The following is a 20,383-nucleotide window of genomic DNA, read 5'->3' as shown; positions in this document are numbered from 1 at the left end:
GGGCGGGGGCAGAACCGGTGGTGTCATAGAGGAGGGGAGGAGTGAGTGACGTAATCCAGGAGAAGCCAGAAAGGGAGGGGAAGTAGAGCGAGAGGGAGGAAAAGGGAAACGAAAACTTTTTTTTCTTCTCTCTTCCCCAAATAAACATTTCCAAAAGAGAGAACACAAAAAGGCGTCCGGCAAGCGTTTGCAGATTGTGTGTGGAGAAAGAGAGAGAGAAGGAGATACCGTGAGGGAGGAGAAAGATAGCAAGTTTCCTACGCAGATCTGATGACAACATCAAATATTAACAGTGTGAGGCTTCGGGCCTGCAGTGACTAGAGAGAGGTAAGTACCGTCCAAATTCTTCTTTAATCTAAGAACTAGCTAAAGCAAACGAAGGCACGAGAAACACCGGTGTTCACGTCGTGCCTTTCTAAGATGGTGTGTTTCCACTGCAACACTCTGTACAATGTTTCATTTAAAACTTTGGACTATGGAAAAGTAAACAATGCTAGCTCAAGCTGTGGTGTGGCTTTACAGTATTACGTTGCAGAAGACAATCCTGCCGCAGTGTTGAAGTTTGACAGTGCGTGTCAGATGAACATACCATGTCTTTCACTGTTGACTTCCACTCAGAACCCCCGAGGGACAGAGAAAGAGAGAGGGGGGATGTCTTCAGAACTAAACTCCAGTCTGACCAGCATTGACTGGCTCCCACAACTGGGAGTGAGCAGTCTGCGTTCCGGGAAGGAGAGGGGAGGAGGCAAGGAGGGGAGACAGGACAGGGGGAGGGAGAGAGGAGACCTCCCGCCCTGTGTGTCGTCGTCGCCTCCTCCCTCCGGCTCCAAGGGGAAGCCCCCCCACAGCTACGCCACTCTCATCGCCATGGCGATAGGCGCGGCTCCGGACAGGAAGCTGAGTTTGAATGACATCTACACCTGGATCAGCGACACCTTCCCCTATTACAGTAGGACTGGCCGTGGGTGGAAGGTAGGCGTCACAAACCAACAACATCATGGTCCAGTGAAGCATTGGTTGCCCCAAAGCCTAATCGGGCAACCCATGTTAGTCCATGTGGGTGGTCCAATGAACTATCCACTGAAATTCAAACACATCCTTCTTGTCTGATCCATCAAGTCACACTTTCGCAAGACATGAGTCTACATGTAACAGGTGCAGTTCAGTGAAATCTGTCTGTATTGCTGACACCTGTTCCCTTCCTCACAGAACTCTATCCGTCATAACTTGTCCCTGAACAAGTGCTTCAGGAAAGTTCCTCGGCCGCACAGTGACCCTGGCAAGGTGATGCAGTAGCGAATTTGAGTTAAATTGACTGTGGGGAGTATACATTTGGTTGAACAAATCTACTGTTTCCATGAATACAATCCCACCTAGCTACATTTTCGAGACAGACTCAAAAGTATAAGTTGTATGTCAACACACATTAACACTGATCTGTGATTCCAGGGTTCCTACTGGACAATGGACAGTCCCTCAGAACTCCATCAAGCGAGAGGAACCAAACGACCGTTCGAGGAAGCAAACACGACAGTATGTCTGCTGTTCTTCTAAGACATGCGCTCGCTCTCTCTCCCTCTCGCTCTCGCTCTCTTGCTCTCGCTCTCTCTCTCTTGCTCTCTGTCAGTACCTGTTAACTCTCCACAGGCACCCCCAGAGGAGAGGACAGAGCGAGAGAAGGGCCCCCTTCTTCAGCTACCGTCCCCCCAGGCGGAGCACCGACCTTCAGCCTCTCCACCAGGACCCATCCGAGACCCAGCACCCCACCCGGACTCACTGTCTCCCCCTCCCTACAAGGTAAAGTGAGTCCACTTCCAGCAGCCAGAGGTCTTGTGGCACATGTGGTCTCATGACGTCACTGCTTAACACCTTTTTCCTTCTTTGACGTTCACAGATGCGATCGCCCTACACCCCGAGTTTGGTCTCCACCTACTCGTCTACTCTCTCGGCCCCCTGTTCCAATGTCTCCCCCTCTACTCTCTCCCCCTCTCTCTCTGTGCCCCATACTCTCTCCCCCTCTACTCTCTCCCCCTCTACTCTCTCCCCCTCTCTCTCTGTGCCCCATACTCTCTCCCCCTCTACTCTCTCCCCCTCTACTCTCTCCCCCTCTCTCTCTGTGCCCCATACTCTCTCCCCCTCTACTCTCTCCCCCTCTACTCTCTCCCCCTCTCTCTCTGTGCCCCATTCGGTCTCTCCTGTCACTCTCTCCCCCTCCACAGCATCCCCGTCGACCATCCCAACTCTCACCTTTCCCCATCCAGTCCCCCACCTTACGATCGCCACTCCTTCCGCCCCTCCCATCTCCCTCCCTTCCATCTCTGTGGGCCCTACGACCGCCTCCCCACACCTGTCCACTGACCCCCCTCTCCGGTTCTCCTTCGCTGACCTGAACCTGCCAGACTTGTACACCTCCTTCCAGTCCCTCTACAGGACCATGAGGGAAAGAGGCGCCTCGCAATGTGAGTTCCCCGTGTGCGTTTGTGTGTTCGCTGGCAGTTTTATTTGTCTTTTTTTCTAGTGTCTCTGACGGAATCCTCTCCTTTTCATAGCGGATGTCGGGGCTCTCTTTGGGCTGACCAGTGACAGCACCCCACTGCACACTCCAACCCTCCCTCCAATGTCCCCTTGCCCTTTGTCCTCTGGCCCCTTAGTGACCCCTGGCCCCTTAGTGACCCCTGGCCCCTTAGTGACCCCCGGCCCCTTAGTGACCCCTGGACTCCCAGTCCACACTGGACCCCCTGCAGATCGTCCAGAGACTGACAGACCATCTCATGCAAATGGTGAGCTATCTGACCAAACCAAAACATGTTACACTTCATCTAGTAAAGTGGACTGTCAGCTACTCAGAGCTTTGGTTGCGTGTGTGTGTGTGCGTGTCCCTCCCTTCTCTCTAGTGCTGCCGCCTGATTGGTTCAGCACCACAGACTCACTGAAGGAGAGTTTCCGTGTTGCCAGCAGCCTGGACTGGGCAGCTATAGACCTAACCAGCTACCCAGGTCTGTAACATACACACACTCACACACACACATGCATCAGATTATCCCAACAGCGTTGAGCGAGCCAAATGTTCAATTATCACACCAGGGCTGCACATGGTCCCACAGGCTGCACTTCCTTACAGGCGTAACCTTTAAACAGCTCCTTATTTTTGTCAACACTGAGTATGTGAAAGCAGTACACAGCCAGGAGGTGTGTAGCAGAAGAAGAACACGTTTTAGAACAAAGAACTAACGTACATTTGTGAAGTAACAAATGTAACAAACAAAAGCCTAAGAGACCGTTTAACTTCTACTGGGTTTGTTTGACCACTTTCTTTCTCAGACCTAGTGGAGAGCATGCGACAGGCGGAGCTCTGTGATTGGGCGCTGGACCCGGTGCTCTTCACCTCCCTCTGCGATTCGCTGAATCGCTTCTTCACTCAGAAGGGCCTGATCGGCTCGTCTCCTGGGAACTACCCCCTGGCGCCAGGTGCTCTTCCGTCGCTCCCGCCTCCCCTTTCTGCCAGCTCTCTATCCCTGGCCAGCCTCACCCATCCCTCGCCCCTGCTCTATCCCCCTCTGGTGCCTCCTCTCAGTGGGGGGCAGCCCCCCAGGAGGAGTCTGCACCCCCAGGCCCAACAAAGACCCCCTCCCACACATCCTGGCCCCACACAGCCTGGCCCCACCCAGCCACCACACTCTGCCGGTAAGATCTCAACTTCCATAAAAAAAAAAAAAAAAAAAACCTTGTTCCAGTACAGACTAACTTAAAAGGGATCGGAGGCCAGGCGAAAAATGAATGAAACTGTCAAATCAATCCCTAAACAGGGGAGACGGGACAGGAGATAACTTTTGACAATTTGTGTTATTTCGGCGTTCGGCAGTCTCACTTCCTGTTAATGTCCAAACTGCCATGTTTTTTCTCTTTGAAAACGAGCGTCAGCAGTTGAAAGTGTACCGGTGACATCACTATCCCTAATCTCTTTCGTCTCCTCCCCCTTACCTCAGCTGGAGTCCAGCCTCAGCCATTGGCTCCCCGGCCCCGTCCTCCAATGAAACATCTCCACAGCAACAGCGAGGAGTTTCAAGATGACTTTGACTGGGACTCTCTGATCGTGTGACGGGCAGGTCAGGGTCCACATCACTCAGGGCTTCAGTTCAGGATCTGCCCACCCCTCGCCCAGTTCTCCCCCCTGAATATGCAGGGGAAGACGAGCAGGTCATAAGGGTCGCAGGTCACATGCCCTGCAACACTATGCAGCTGCCTCTCTTTTCTTCACTCCCTGTCACTACTTTGGGCGTCCCACCATGCTACAGTAGGGGGGGGGTCAAGCAGATCAGTTATGACTGAAAGCTGTGCTCACCGCCTTGGGATGCGCTTAAGCGTTTTTGTGTGTGTTTCGTTTTTTTTTGCATATGGTTTGGATGTCTTTGTAAAAGCTTCTAAATACTGACTTACTCAGCTGAAAGGGTTGGGAAGTCAGACCATGAAACAAGGTACGTTCCTTGTTTCACTTTTTGTCTTAGAATGGATGAGATGTTGCTGTTCAGAGTCCAGTCATGACATTAAAGAGAAGCCAAGCCCATGTAGACTTTGTGTTTTTTTATTTCATAAATTTCTTTTCATTTTTTTTTTCTCATTTTACTTTTCAAATGTGAATGTTCACAGTTAACACCACACAAATTTGACCTTACCCGATAAAAGAGCGCTTCTTTTTTGTCGATATAAAATGACAATAAATGTATCAATCTAAATTAAAAGAACGGCATGGAACATGTTATCAAGTCCCTGTGGTAGTTTTTTTTTTTCATTCATTGAAATTATTGTCTTTTTTAGAGAAGCGCCGTGGTTCACCCTCGACAGACGAGGGTTGAAATGCAAGGACAGCCAAGCTGTGAAAGATATCCCGTATGAAAGACTGAGAAAAACTAATGCTTCTGATTAATACAAAAAATAGAGTGAAATAAAATTGGCAGAAAACATGTGACCCTTATATTACCTCATTTGAAATCCCAACATTACATAGCTTTGATACAAGTGACGATTTTTAAAAACAAAAATAATAGATTTTGTATCTTGCCTTCCGAGTCACTGAAACAGACTAGACACAGGAAGTGGTGACAGCTATACAGACGCACGCACACAAGCATATATCTATCTTGAATATGCATTTATACACACTCGCACATGTTCCTAATCTCACACACACACACACACCTTTGTATTCTTGCCCATACATTCAAACACATTCCACCTATGACCAACCCATGAATTCATGTTGGAGCTCTCATTTGATTTCTATCAAAAAACCTGGAAGCAAAAAAAAAAAAAGATTTAATCATTTGATTTCATCGCATAACGATTAATTTTCCTTGTTTGCCCCCCCCCCCCAGATGCGTAAAAAGAAAATATAAATTACAATAAACATTAAATTAAATGGTAAAATAGCTACTGAATGATTTGACCACATTGAGCCAGAAATTTTAATGTACATTTTTTCCAGTCCCAAACTCAGCGACGAGTTCCAAAAAATAAAAATCCTTCATGCACTCGATTCAGTGTTTATCTTTTCTCTTGATCTAAGAGGAGAAGAGGCAGGTCATGGAGTTTGAGTCAGTTCAGTTTGTTAGTGGCTATGCCCCATTCCCTCCATATCTCGCTCTCTCCGTCAGTGCTGGAATATTAGACTCTTGCAGACTGGTGAGTTCTGGGGGATTTCTCTGTCCTCACAAACTCAGCTTTATATCAGAAATGACTGGGGGGGGGGGGGGGGGGAGAAACGAAACATAACATTTAAAAACAAAAAAATTATTGTAAGTAAAAATAAATTAACTTCTAGTTCTCGCCCACAAACCACTTTGAAATGAAAGAAACCACATAAAAAAATGAAATGAAAATGTAAAGAAAAAAAGTGAAATGCTTTTGATTGAAAGGAAAAAAATACGTAAAATTTCATTGTTTTTCTTTAAATATCGAAATGTACACATTTCTTTTTGGACACAAACTGTTTGTGTTGAAAGAGGATCGATTGGGGGCAGTAGGTAAGACAGGAGAGGGGGAGGGACGTGGGGGGGAGGGACGTGTGGGGGGAGAGGGAGGGATGTGGGGGGAGGGGGAGGGACGTGGGGGGGAGAGGGAGGGATGTGGGGGGAGGGGGAGGGACGTGGGGGGGGAGGGAGAGACGTGGGGGGAGGGGGACGTGGGGGGTTTCCTCAGAGAAGAAACGGATTTGTGCTGGCTCCTGTCGTTCCGCCGCCCCCCACCGCCCCCCCGGCCCCCATAACTCCTCCTACTCCGGCGGGGCCCCCCAAAATCAACTGAGGAGGAGCAGCACCTCCGGGCCCCATGAACAGAGCCGATCCAGAGGCCCCCATGGGCGACAGCCCCCCGTAGGGCATGCCCATGGGACTGGCCTGCATCATGCCCATGCCCATGCTGGGAGGGGCGCCCATCCCTACCCCCATGCCCATGGACCCCATGCCCATGCCCGGAGGCACCATGCCCATCATGGGGTTAGGCGGCACAGGGCTGGAGCGGAGGGCACTCAGGCCCAGTGAGGAGGGCTGGGGGGATATGGAGGCCGAGGGGGCAGCCAAGCCAAACGGATTGGAGGAGGGGGGAGGCGTTGGGGAGACTCCCCTGCTGGAGATGGTGCTGCCTGGGGTGACGGCCATGCCCGGAGCCGGAGACGAGCCTGGGAGCGGGGGACAGACGGAGGGGGACAGACGGAGGGGGGTTAGTCTGGGGTGAAACTGCTCTGAGCTCATCAAATCAGCTGCTTCTCTTTGTGTGCGTGTGCGAGTCTCAGAGAACCAGCCGCGCTCTCACCTGTGGTCTGGAGGAAGGGGTTGTGTGCAGAGGACGAGATGGAGGGCGGGGGCGGCTGTTTGGGCTTGGAGGACACCAAGGAGTCCAGGTCCACCAGCGCTGCGTTGGGCCCCAGGAACGACTCCGGGGTCTTGCGAACAGGAAGAGCTGTGCCCAGAGACGACAGGTCAAAGGGAACCGGAGACCCCGCGCTGTCGCCGCCGGTTACCGAGGAGCCTCGTCGCTCTGGGTCTCCTAAGCGACAGAGGGAAACGGAGGGAGGGAGGGGAAGTAAAGAGACAGCAGAGCTGCTGCAGCATGGTGTTTTTCTCCAGCTGTGCACCAGTAACCCCCCCCCCCCCCCATACAGCCTAACCAGACCACATCGTGGGGTTATCGTCACAGATACTGAGGGAGGGTGGGATGTAAAACAAGACAGAAGTGTGGTGAGGATGTAGGTTTGTGTATGCGTGAATAACTGGATGGGTGTGGATTTGTGAGTGTGTGCTCAGGTCTACTTGTACCTTAGTGTGTGTGTGTGTGTGTGCTGGTGTGTCAGTGGAAATGTACCTGTGCCGTTAGTGTGTTTGGCGAGGTCACTCCAGGGGTCAGAGGTGATTGGGTCAGAGGCAACCCCATCTCCTGCCCAGGGGTCTACGGGGCCCCCCGAGGAGGAGGTGCTGAGGGGCACTGGGGGTCCCCAGGGGTCGGCACTGGGGGGGGTCACAGCTAAGGGGTGGAGACACGCAGGGGAGGGGGCGGGGTTAACAACACGACACTGTACAGGTAACCATACAGAAGGAAGGCGAGGAGTTGGGCTGTGTCTCAACAGTGTCAGAGGGGTTGGGCTGTGTCTCAACAGTCTCAGAGGTGATGGATGCCTTTTCTAGTTTCCTCTCCTCACTTCCTTCACCTACATCTGGTCAAACGTTTCTAAGAAGTTGACCCCTACTGACTGATACTGGAGCAGAACCATGCTCTGCTACCAATGTTACCTCGAAAAGACGACAACTAAAAGGTATTAAATCGATCACTTTACTGGAGCTCTCCGTACATGTGCATGACAGGCATCGTTGACTTCTAAAAACTCCCCGCCCCGGAACCGCACACGCGCAGTTATACTTAACAATTGTCACAGTCAACGTCTATCCAGTCTCACCAACGAGCCAAGTCACAGAACCCACATCCCTCCCTCTCAAAGCTGGAACAGCATCCAAAAAATAAAACATTGTCATTTCAGTTAAGTTACCGGCCAGGCCAAAAGAAGAACTAAGACATGCCACACAGTTCATTTCCCTTCCAGCAGATCTGTAACCTCCTGATCTATACTGAGAGGAGAAAAGGTCACCAGCACCCTACTCTAACAGTCTTGTGTTTGCAGCTCGACCGAGTGGTTAAGGTAAGAGGAGGTCTGCTTCCTCTTGAGACACAGCCACAACAGACAGGAGGATTCAAACACACACACACACACAGGAAGTGGCCTCAGCACTCTGGATGTCGTCATGGTGACGCACGCGGGACATGACGACAGCAGATGTCGGACATGGCTCCGGATGGGATGGAGAGGTGATGCAGTCTCATTCATGATATGGAGCGATGAGGAGTACAACACAACCAGGAGGAAATGGAGAAACAGCAGCAGCAGCAGGGGTCATAGGTCGCATCCGCCCTCACCCAATCACAGACATGGATGAGGTCCCCCTCCAGCTGTTAACCAGTGAAGGTGTCTGGGGGCCACCCTAGGACCTTTGTCTAGGGGGGCCACTACGACCTGTGTCTAGGGGGGCCACTACGACCTGTGTCTAGGGGGGCCACTCACCTGAGGGTCCCCAGGGGTCCACGTTGTTCACTCTGGCTGAGCTCTCTCCCCAGGGGTCCGGAGGCGGAGCTATCGTGGGCGGGGCCCCCCCGCCCCAGGGGTCGGCGCTGGGGGGCGAGGACGGCGAGGCGGCTCCCCAGGGGTCCGGGGGGCCCCAGGGGCCCGAGGCCGAGGGGGCAGCGACTGTGGGAGGGGGAGAGGGGCCGGCAGAGCCCACAGGGCCAGCGGCAGGGGCCCCCCAGGGGTCTACAGCACTCAGCTCCATAAGAGCACTCTGTCGCAACACACAGTACTGGTTAGACTCAGGAGAGCCCCCGCCCAGCGCTCAGTCACACCTTCCTGAGACGCGGGGGAACAAGACAAGCTCACAAGGTGACAAGATAGGCTGAGAACACACACACACACACACACACACACACGGCTAAGCTAGGGCACTGAAAGAGCTAGCACGCTTACCATTTACCACTCACTCTCAGCAATACAAAGACAGAGAGGTGTCCTCACGACAAACAAACAAACAAACCGTAGCTACTGTAGCTAAAGCTATGCTGAGGACACTGGGGGGGGGGGGGGGGGGGGGGACCTGACAGTCAATGGTTTACTTCTCAGGCTGGTGATCAATTTAAGGTTTTTTCAGAGGGGAAGGACAACAGCTTGATAAGCGGAGAAACAGTGCCTCGACGCACTAGTCTTAGGTGTTGGACAACCGCTAGTCATTCACCAATCACACACACACACACACACACACACACAGGTGAGAGACACAGCCAGAGCAGGTAACGCCGGGAGAGCGAGAGAGGAACAGAGTGGTTCTGTCTAAAGAGTGTGTGTCGCCCCCTGGTCGGGGTGCACACACACACATCGCCACACACACACACCTCTGGTTTAGTCTTCTCCCTCCTGCTCTCCTCGATGGCCATCTGCAGTCTCAGGTCATCCCCCCTGCGCAGCCTCTCCTCCTGCCAACCACACGCACACAGCTGTGATGTCATCAAGCCGCGACGCCTACGCCCGCCGGGCGCTGATGTCACAGGTGAGACGCCGGGCAAAGGTCTCGGGTCAGTTAATCAGCCCAAAAGATCGACGTCCTTAGGGGTAGGAAGGGGAAAGAACTGACCCCCCAGACCAGAGTCTGGCAACGACCTTGTGGTATCAGCGCCCGTGGAGAACAGTCTACGGTGGCTTCAGGTCGGATCCTGCCTGCAGCCACACTCTCCTCAATCGGAGCCCCAAAGTGAGCAGGGCATGCCTGCCCCACTCCTGGGAGGGGGCGGGGCGGGGCGGGGCGGGGGTGAACAACACTACACTTCCACAACCAAGCGCTCCACACGACAAGACCGAGATCAGCCCAAACGGCCCGTTCTGTGATCCTGGACCAGCTTCCTGTTCCTCCTCGGCTGCAGAGACGGCAGGCTGGCAGAGGGGAGACCAGGTCCAGGACCTGCTAAACAGGCTGGGCTGCACTACAGCCGGACCAGGCCTGATGGCACTGCAGTGGACACAGACTGAGGTGTGGGGGACACCCCTGTGTGACCCTAGCCTGAGCACAGGGCCTGAGCACAGGGCCTGAGCACAGGGCCTGAGCACAGATCTACACTACTGGAGAGTGTTAGTGTGCTGGGCCTGCATGGAAGCCTGAACACCGTCAGATAACAGCCCTTGCACACCCATCACCTGGAAGCTCCACCCAGTTAACACAGTACAGGTGTCCCAAAGTCCTGTGAAGTCAAGATGACATGAGAGCAGGAAAGGTGTGTGTGTGTGTGTGTGTGTGTGTAGGTGACGAAAGAGGCATGCATCGAGATTAGCAGTAGGATCGGAAGGAGGAAAACAGTCATTACTCGCTTGGAAATTGCTTGATGTTAAATTGAGTCAATTAAGAGAACGTTTGTCATGCACAGTGGAGCCCTGATTGAAACACAAGCGCACATTTTTTGGGGTTTCGTTTTTGGTGTTCTACTCCCCGATACATGTTCCTTAATACACTAAATAATAACATCAAACTCACTCACAAATGTTCCCGACTGAATATATGTGAGAATACGTGAAAAGCAAGAGGGGTCAACATGGGGTCTTGTTTTGATTGGGATTGAAGAGGTGTCGGTGGCTTTGTCAGACAGATTCAAACTCAAAAAAAAAAAAAAAAAAAGACGAGACGAGGGTCAGACGGCCGCGCTGTTTCACCCCCTGACCTTTTGGTGTATCTCCTTGCTGAGTGAGAGAGCATAGTGGAGTTCTGCGTCCTCCAGAGGGGCCGTGCTAGTCTGGTGAGAGGTCGGGGGTCGGAGGTCACAGGTGAGTGTATGTGGGGGGGGGGGGAAACAGGAAGACATTTTTGACCTGCTTTTGAACCTGCTGGTGCGGGTCGGAACCTCTCGGGGGCTGCTAACCTGGCCTGAGAAGCCTGAAGCTGTTTCAGCCCCCTGATAGGCTGCTCTGCGTTACCTGCTCCGCCTCCTCTTTGCTCATGGCCAATGCCAGCTGGAGCTGCAGGTCTTCCTCTCCGGAGCTCTGTGGCCAGGCTTGCTCCGGGTCCGCCCCTCCGGAGTGGGAGCCCAACGACAGGCTGCCCCCCAGACCGGGCGCTGGGGGGGCCGAGGAGGCTGAGCAGGGGACACACACACACACAGATATATGGACACGGACACACACACACATGGATACACACACACACACACACTTCAGAAATACAATCTCAGGAGCAATCTATGGACAGAGGCATTCATGGTTACTACATCAAAACATGTAACCACCATTAAAATAATAATGTACCAAGCAAATAGCATTTGACAAGGTCATTGAGAACCTAGTCTAGTCTCAAAGTCATGTCCCTCACGCCTTTGCGATTCTTATTGAGCCATCGTGGCTGATGCATGCTGGGTAATAGACAGGCTGGGTCCTGGCTGATGCATGCTGGGTAATGGACAGGCTGGGTCCTGGCTGATGCATGCTGGGTAATGGACAGGCTGGGTCCTGGCTGATGCAAGCTGGGTAATGGACAGGCTGGGTCTTACCACTGGTGGTTTGTGCCATCTTCTCTTTGGTTTTGAGCGCGTGGACCCTCTCCTCACGTAATCTCTCCTCATCTTTCAGCAGAGTCACCAGCTGCTTGGCTTTCTCCCGCACATTCACCCCCTGGGACACACACACACCACACACACCACACACACCACACACCACACACACCACACACACCACACACACCACACACACCACACACACCACACACACCACACACACCACACACACCACACACACCACACACACCACACACCACACACCACACACCACACACCACACACCACACACCACACACACACACACACACACACACACACACACACACACACACACACCACACACCACACACCACACACCACACACACACACCACACACACCACACACCACACACCACACACCACACACCACACACCACACACCACACACACACACACACACACACACACACACACACACACACACACACCATGTTGATTGGATATAATGAATGATAATCTTAGAGGGTTATGTGTCAACTATCTAATGCACAAATTAAAGTGGACAGCTATCCCATAGAAAATCATCCTGAGTCTTGGTCGTTCCTGTCAGTCAGTCTTTGTATAAAGATCCTGATTCCTTGTTTGTGCCTCCTCCATTGTTGCAGCTTTTACAAACCCATAAAAATGTTATTGCTGGCTTTCCACCGCATGTTTGTATAAGAGGTCAGAGAGAGCATTGTAAAAAGTCCTTGGATGTGTGTGTGTGTGTGTGTGTGTGTGTGTGTGTGTGTGAGTGAGTGAGTGAGTGAGTGAGTGTGTGTGAGTGAGTGTGTGTGTGTGTGAGTGTGTGAATGTACACAGGAGGCATTCTGCAGTCACCCTAGGGTGCCGTTACCTGATCTTTTCCGTCTCTGTCGATGAACTGGAAGTCCTTGAGGGTCTGTACAGCATAGATGTTCTCTCTGCACTGCTGAGCCACGCGCTCCGACCCCGTCTTGATCAGGTACTCCATAAGAGTCATAGCCTGGCAGACCACACACACACACACACACACACAGAGCACGGTCAGATAGACAGCGACTAAGTGAGCAAGTGAGGCAGTGAGGTAGTGAATGACTGACTGACTGACTGGGTGAGGCAGTGAGGTAGTGAATGACTGAGTGAGTGGGTGAGGCAGTGAGGTAGTGAATGACTGACTGACTGGGTGAGGCAGTGAGGTAGTGAATGACTGACTGACTGGGTGAGGCAGTGAGGTAGTGAATGACTGACTGACTGACTGGGTGAGGCAGTGAGGTAGTGAATGACTGAGTGAGTGGGTGAGACAGTGAGGTAGTGAATGACTGAGTGAGTGGGTGAGACAGTGAGGTAGTGAATGACTGAGTGAGTGGGTGAATGAATGACTGACTGACTGACTGAAGTTTCCTCCTCACCTTGTAGACGTGCCTCCAGTTCTTGCCGTGGTCGTTGAGGCGTTTCCACACCATGCTCATGATCTCAGAGAAGGCCACCACGTTGTAGGTCAGGTCTGCGATCTCCGACATCAGGGAGCTGCTGGGGCCCCATGGGTCGTTGGACGTGGCCTCCCTTACCTGGGAAGGGAGGGGGAGGAGAGGAGGGGGGGTAGGAAGGGGAAGAGATGGGGAGGTAGGAGGGGGTAGGGGAGAGAGATGGGGAGGTAGGAGGGGAGAGAGATGGGGAGGTAGGAGGGGGAGGGGAGAGAGATGGGAGGTAGGAGGGGGGAGAGATGGGGAGGTAGGAGGGGGGAGGGGAGAGAGATGGGGAGGTAGGAGGGGAGAGAGATGGGGAGGTAGGAGGGGGGAGAGATGGGGAGGTAGGAGGGGGAGAGATGGGGAGGTAGGAGGGGGGAGGGGAGAGAGATGGGGAGGTAGGAGGGGAGAGAGATGGGGAGGTAGGAGGGGGGAGGGGAGAGAGATGGGGAGGTAGGAGGGGGGAGGGGAGAGAGATGGGGAGGTAGGAGGGGAGAGAGATGGGGAGGTAGGAGGGGGGAGGGGAGAGAGATGGGGAGGTAGGAGGGGGGAGGGGAGAGAGATGGGGAGGTAGGAGGGGGGAGGGGAGAGAGATGGGGAGGTAGGAGGGGAGAGAGATGGGGAGGTAGGAGGGGGGAGGGGAGAGAGATGGGGAGGTAGGAGGGGGGAGGGGAGAGAGATGGGGAGGTAGGAGGGGGAGAGATGGGGAGGTAGGAGGGGGGAGGGGAGAGAGATGGGGAGGTAGGAGGGGAGAGAGATGGGGAGGTAGGAGGGGGGAGAGAGCTGTATGAGGAGTGATGCTAATAAAACACATGGACAGGTCCAGACAAGAATCCACTAACCCAGATTAATAGTAATGTGTGTGTGTGTGTGTGAAGTGGTGAGGGGGGGGGGGCTGGTACAGGCCACAAAAGGCTGTCTGTACTGTGCTGTGATTGGCACAGGCCAACAGTGAGGAAGAGGAGGGGAAGTTGTAGAGAGAGAAGGGAAAAGGGCACAGGATGAAAGCGTGACAGGAGGAGAGAGTGGGCGGAGCAACCTTGATCTCAGCCTCAGAGTAGTTATGGACGATATTCTTCACTTGTCGCCGTAGCGATGAGGTCGACATGGCAACCGTCTGGCTGTCGGGTTCCACAGGAATCTGACCCACCCACATGGAGATAAAGAAGGGTTGTAAAACAGTTAATACAATACAAAACAAATAGCAGCCAGGGCAAAGGGTACAGTTAGTTAGAAGAGAGAGAGAGAGAGACAGAGACTGAATACAGAGAGGGTAGGACAGATAGCAAGAAGGAAAGAGACAGAGGCAGAGGCAGAGTACAGTACAGAACTCTTACGAGGTCTAGTCAGTGGGATTGACAGAGAGGGGAGAGCAGGAAGCCAATCTCAGTGTGAGAGTGCCAATCTCTCCTTAATGTCAACATAAGCAGAAGGGGTTAGTGTGTCATACACACCTGTTACTGAAATGATGCAGGCTCTGGGAGTCAGTCTCCCCCTTCACACACACACTCTCTGTCTCTCTCTGTCTCTGTCTCTCTGTCTCTCTCTGTCTCTGTCTCTCTGTCTCTGTCTCTCTGTCTCTCTGTCTCTGTCTCTCTCTGTCTCTCTCTGTCTCTCTCTGTCTCTCTCTGTCTCTCTCTGTCTCTCTCTGTCTCTCTCTGTCTCTCTATGTCTCTCTCTCTCTGTCTCTCTCTGTCTCTCTCTCACTCTCTCAGTTGCTCTCTCTCTCTCCGGTTCCCCTTGGTTACGGAGTGCTCTGTCTCAGCCTGTTCGCCTGTCGGCACGGCGACATCGGGTCCCAGAACCGCAGATTTGGAGCCAATAGAAACTGTCAAGGATCGAGGCAGCCAATAGAAACTGTCAAGGATCAAGACACAGGACGACACGAGCGTCAGGATACTCAGACACTCTCACACATCCCACCAGCCCTCGTTCTGTCCTACCGGTAGGCCTGGACCCCAAAGATGGCTAGTGATTGGACAGGTGAAAGCAGACTGTCACATCTTGGAAACACGCGAAAGGCCCTTTACTACTGGATTTCATGATTCACCCACAGAAACAGAGTCATTTAGCTCATGGGACCCACTTTGCATGTTCTGTAGAATCAGGACTACCGTATTATGCCAACACACAGCATCAAACACTGCTCTACAATGTAGCTGTCATGGCTATAGTGGGACAAATGAGTCTGTAGAATGAGACTAACTGTAAATGTGTGATTAGGCCAGGAGAGGATGTCTGTCAAGTCAACACTTTGGCCCTACTACATTGGTGTTATCAAACTGCACAAACCAATAGAAAGCAGTTTGGGTTAGGCCACATCAAGCTGATTTACATGATAGGACATTTCCGCTTCACCGGACAACGTGACAAACAGACGTGAACAGCTTCAGGTTACTGTCAGACTAGGTTGCAGAACCAGCAAGGAGATAACCATTCCAAAAGTCCGTTTAAGAGATTCAGAGGAATATGTACCAAAGTTCAAACAGGCTATTCACAACAGTAGAGTATGTATTGTGTGCATGCTTAGAGGCCAGAAAAACACAATCTCTAAAAGCCTCCAAACAGACTTCGCTGTGAACGTTAACTGGTCAAACTCAGTTTAGTTACCATCAAGGACAGCAGCGTATTCCAAAACAAGTTAAACCAAGGTTCGTTTCAGTACTAGATTTGCTGTAAATTACTTGACATAATAGTTTTAATAAATCAACAGGTAGGTCACCCAGTGTAGGATGAATGTGTTGCAGCTTCTCTCACTGATATGGAAAGAGGGAAGTAAAATAAGTAAAAAACGCAAACTCTGCTATGCTTACAGTTACAACGTCAGATGGTATCTTACTTGAAAAATATTGCTACCTATCCAATAAGTTTGCTAGATAGGCACATTGTTAGTTCAGTAGCTAGCTAACCAAAAGGTAAATAATCCAGCACAAACCAAATATCCCTTCAGGAGCTAGGCTAGTTGACGTTTCTATGTTGCTAAAAAAACAACCGTTAGCCAGCTCGACAAGTTAAGACAAGGGTAAAACGTGAATGAGTTCATTAGCAAGCTATAGAACGTTTTAAAAAAACAAGGAATGTGACAAGGGCGGTGTAACAGTCGTGGCAATGTCGCTGTCTTTGGCCTCGACGTTTAATCTCACTCCGTCCAAACAGTTACACACCCTCCTAAGCAAGTCAGACCCCCACCCACAAGCTATTTACTAGCTAAGCAAGCATCTTCCAGAACTGTCATAGCTAGCTTGCGAGTTGTCTATCTTAGCAGTTACAGGTTGCTATTTACGCTGGTTGTTTGTCAAAGTGGCACACAAGGAATCCCCATGGCAATAATTGGGATGTGACTAGCCAACTAGACAGCTTTTAAAAAGAATAAGACATAAATGTGACAGTGTTAGCCTCCACCTAACACAGTCTGCAAGCTAGGAACTGCTGTAGCCTAGTAATGCTAGCTAGCAGAACCTTCACCGAAACGCTACTCACCGTATTTCACTGTCTTCTCACTGACGATCACATTCGCCTTGTTCACGGGTTATTAAAGGGAAAGTGAAGTAAAGCAAAGCGGGGTGAAAGCGGGCAGCTTGAATATTTTCCGGCCACGATATTGAATCACTCTTTACTTAGCTGGCTGACTAACTAGCTAGACTAGCACTAGCAAAATAAGTGGACGATAGAATCACACGTCCATACGTTGACAAGCCCTGTTGCTAGCAAGCTAGCCTACCTAGCTAGCTATTCCAAACTGGCATACGGGTGGCATTTATGATCAGCTTGACTGACACCCCTTCCCTACGACACGTTGATGGGTATGGAATGTCTACTGTGTAAATACAAACTATAATGTTTCATACATTTTGAGAACAAACCAGAATAAACAGCTAAAACAAGTCTATACTGACCCTGGTGTAGCTTGAAATGTACAAGGAGATGGCGGATATTCCGGTTCCGTTCCCGAATGCTGGACAGACCGCACCCCCTTGCACGCGCCCATCATTGAATATGTATGATTTGGGCGAGGCTGATTTCAAGATAAATTGAAAAGTTTGTACATATTCTTAAAAAAAAAAAAAAATGTTTTTATTTTTAAAGTCTCAGTTTTAATGATACGCATATGCTATTTGAACATGAATATCCATAAATAATAGATAGCTACGAGTCTAAACACTCAATTCGTTAAATAGGTTATAACACACTATAGCTACAGTCTGCTCTCTGAACCTGGCCTTGTGTCTTCCAATAGCAACCATTAGTACGCGCTGTAGGTCTACTCAAGTTCTAATTCAGGGAGTCAGTGTGCATGTTCACAGAACAACTCTGCGTTTTAATCTTAACGTTGTGCCAACTTCTAAATTTAGCCACAAAACCAGTAGCATGTTGGGGATAAATTAAATGGTACCACATAAATCATAGTTTAATGATTGTAGCAATTCCTTTCATCCACATTTTCAGCATCCTAAAATGCTTGTTCGGTGCCTTAGATAATTTTATCTGCTGGTATGAATAGTTATCATAAACACCTCCTGTGTTTTTCCCAGAATGACTTTCATCTGTCCATCACCAGCAAGCTTTTCAAGTGGGTATTCAACGCTCTAAGCACTGTTTGACACCCGGCTAGGCAGCGGTCTACCAAATGTCGGTCTGCCTTATTGAAACAACGACTGAATGAATCCAAGTATCAAGTAGTAGCATATAGTGAGTTGTCTGACAACTTTTTACTTACACTCACAATGTTTACACACATATCTGTACTTTCTACATCGTACCATACAAGGTTGAAATAAATAATGGAGAAAAAAGTTTCGGAAAAGTTTTGAAAGGTTGAAAAACTATTTTAGAAAAAGGTTTAGAAAAAAAACTTTCCTCAGGCCTCCAGGGAAATCTGCATCAAATGTAAATCTGTTCCCACAGTGTTCTCAGTGTACAAGACGTGTATAGATGAAACTTGTTATACATAATGATCACAGTAACATACATCCCCAGCATCACAGTTTTGCTTTATAAATTATATATAAAGTTTTGAAAGGTTGAAAAAGTATAAAAGTTTTTTTTTACAAGTTTTAAAAAAAACATTCGAACGGTAAACATGTTTTCCGAAAGGCTTTCGAAAAAAAAGTTTAGAAAGGTTCAAAAAATATTTTCGAAAAAAGTTTAAATAATAATCGATTGGAGAGTTTGGAGAGTTTTTAGCCTCTGAGTGGTACATTGTCTTCTGTTGCATATACTGGCCACAAGGAGGCGATCTCGTACAGGCAGTTTACGCAGTGGAGACGCATGAAACAGACCTGTGAGGAACCTGAAATACTACATGGTAAGCTCTACAGATCAGAGGCGAACCAGCTGGTATACATGTGTGTTACAATCCCTTCCTCTTCATCATATTCATCCTTTAATCTGAAGTTGTGTGCATTCTGCAATACATAAACGTCAAAGTATGACGTCCATCAAGAATAACTCAATGACAAGGAAGGTTTACGTAACACCAAGCGCTGTCATTAAAAGTATTCAATGGCAAAAGAGACTGCACACAGAGGTAATATTGAATGTCAGAAAGGTGGATTACGTAAATCACCTGCATCTGTCAGCAATAGTGTATTTCGCATGTCAAGTGTGTACTAGTGTTTGTGTGTGTGTGTGCGTGTGTGTGTGTGTGTGTGTATGTGTATGCGTGAGCATGAGCTTTGGTACACGTTCACAAATAGCGTTTGAAGGAAAGCAAAGCAGACCAGGATGTCCACTCAGGGAAAGTGTTGAGTGTTCCCCATTAGAGGTAGAGTCGGGGAGCAGGTTGTCACAGCAGGGGCGCTGGGCCCCCCGCTACCCCGGCTAGCACGCATACAAACAGGGGCTCTCTACGGCCCCAAGGAACCAGCAGCTGTAGTAACCACAGTGTGTTTGTGTCTAGTTGTGATAGCAGCATGTGTTGGTGTTGCATAACTGCAAAAGAGAGAGAGAGAGATGGGTTGGGGGGGTAGAGTGTGTGAGAGAGAGAGAGAGAGAGAGAGAGAGAGAGAGAGAGAGAGAGAGAGAGAGAGAGAGAGAGAGGATAGGAGCAGTAGTAGTAGGCAGTATCAGGGGGAATCTAACTAAGGAGACAGAAAGGGGAGGAGGGTGTCAAGGGAAAGAGATGGTGAAAAGGTCTCTGCTCCGGCTGCGCTGAATGGAAAACAGAGCTGGCATATAGACAAGACCAACATAGTTGTGTGTTTTTTTAATGCACGGTTTCAGCTGTTAACTTTGTCACTCAAGCACGATTGGACATAATACAGACTGAGTTCAGGGTAGGGGTGACAGAGAGAGGGAGAGTGTGAGAGGGTAAGAGGAGAGGGGGAGATGGTTTGGGGAGGGGCGGAGAGCGAAAGCCAGAAAAAAGTTATTTTAAGGGCATATGAAATATACATGATGAAGACAAAAAGATTTTAAAAAATGGATACAAATTGTAAACAAATACTGAAAAAGATAAATGATATAAAGTGCACAAAATGTTTCTTCATTCCACAGCTAGGCAGGCAAAACAGGTTAAGAACATACAGGTTTTTAAGTACAAGAATTGAAGCTGCCTTTACAGGGAAAGAGAGGGGGGGGGGAGAGAGAGGGGGTTAGGGGAGCCTTGTGTTAATAAGTGAAGATCACTCCATCACAAAGACAGGCAACCACAGTTTTTCAGCCTCTGAAATTCCATTCCATACAGTGATTAGTGGACCAGTTCGTTTGTTAATTCAAAGCATCCAAAATCCTCCTGCCTGTTGATTAGAAGTGAAATCCTGATCTGTGAGAGGAATTCAATGACTAAGACTTAGTGAGAGGGCGAGATAGATGGAGCCTGCGGTGAGGAGGGGTGTGTGTGCGAATATTGGTGAGGGATTAGAGACAGAAGAAGGGAGGGAAAGAGGGGGAAAGAGAGCGAGAGAGGGGGAGAGAGGGGGAGAAAGGGGAGAGAAGGAACACAGGACAGACAGACTGACTGACAGACGAGACACATTGGGACATTAACACGGCCGCAGAGGGGTGGGAGTGAGGGAGACGTGTGTGTGTGTGTGTGTGTGTGTGGGAGGGGGGGGTTAAATACCTTACAGTTGGTACATGCATAGTTGCTGTCTAAACAAGCAAGGTAGAGCGACAGAGAGAGACCCAGAGAGAGAGAAAGAGAGAGACCCACAGATTCAGAGAAAGAGAGAGAGAGAGAGAGAGAGAGAGAGAGAGAGAGAGAGAGAGAGAGAGAGGGAGAGAAAGAAAGAAAGAGAGAGAGAGAGAGAGAGAGGGAGGGAGGGAATGCTAAGGAGGGGGTCCAGTTGAA

The 20,383-nt window shown here is 50.2% G+C and overlaps 2 protein-coding genes across 9 annotated transcripts; one reads left to right on the top strand and one right to left on the bottom strand.

The window, feature by feature from the left end:
• The first annotated feature begins 40 nt into the window (after positions 1 to 40).
• On the top strand, positions 41 to 4,564 carry foxj2 (forkhead box J2). Of its 2 annotated transcripts, none has more exons than XM_084668831.1 (10): positions 41 to 327; positions 619 to 972; positions 1,210 to 1,284; positions 1,450 to 1,533; positions 1,648 to 1,797; positions 1,895 to 2,459; positions 2,550 to 2,780; positions 2,895 to 2,996; positions 3,322 to 3,684; positions 3,987 to 4,564. In XM_084668831.1, the coding sequence occupies exons 2-10, from the start codon at positions 652 to 654 to the stop codon at positions 4,097 to 4,099; spliced, it is 2,004 nt and encodes a 667-aa protein (XP_084524957.1). In that variant the 5' UTR covers positions 41 to 327; positions 619 to 651; the 3' UTR covers positions 4,100 to 4,564. The 2 variants fall into 2 exon arrangements, with proteins under 2 accessions (XP_084524957.1, XP_084524958.1); XM_084668832.1 differs by having other exon boundaries at positions 42 to 327; positions 3,322 to 3,468.
• A 1,586-nt stretch (positions 4,565 to 6,150) lies between these two features.
• Positions 6,151 to 17,085, bottom strand: epn1a (epsin 1a). Of its 7 annotated transcripts, none has more exons than XM_084668824.1 (13): positions 16,989 to 17,074; positions 14,800 to 14,949; positions 14,132 to 14,233; positions 13,036 to 13,194; positions 12,501 to 12,629; positions 11,620 to 11,740; positions 11,051 to 11,208; positions 10,798 to 10,869; positions 9,484 to 9,564; positions 8,606 to 8,879; positions 7,357 to 7,515; positions 6,808 to 7,041; positions 6,151 to 6,673 (listed from the first exon to the last, which is right to left on the bottom strand). In XM_084668824.1, the coding sequence occupies exons 3-13, from the start codon at positions 14,198 to 14,200 to the stop codon at positions 6,192 to 6,194; spliced, it is 1,938 nt and encodes a 645-aa protein (XP_084524950.1). In that variant the 5' UTR covers positions 14,201 to 14,233; positions 14,800 to 14,949; positions 16,989 to 17,074; the 3' UTR covers positions 6,151 to 6,191. The 7 variants fall into 7 exon arrangements, with proteins under 7 accessions (XP_084524950.1, XP_084524951.1, XP_084524953.1 ...); XM_084668825.1 differs by lacking the exon at positions 14,800 to 14,949 and adding an exon at positions 16,573 to 16,609 and having other exon boundaries at positions 16,989 to 17,036; XM_084668827.1 differs by having other exon boundaries at positions 14,800 to 14,920; positions 16,989 to 17,023.
• Positions 17,086 to 20,383: the final 3,298 nt, after the last annotated feature.

This window comes from Hypomesus nipponensis, chromosome 2 (genome assembly GCF_054491055.1).
Source record: "Hypomesus nipponensis isolate SF chromosome 2, ASM5449105v1, whole genome shotgun sequence".
NCBI classification, from domain to species: domain Eukaryota; kingdom Metazoa; phylum Chordata; class Actinopteri; order Osmeriformes; family Osmeridae; genus Hypomesus; species Hypomesus nipponensis.
This window is presented reverse-complemented; position numbering and strand designations above follow the sequence as displayed.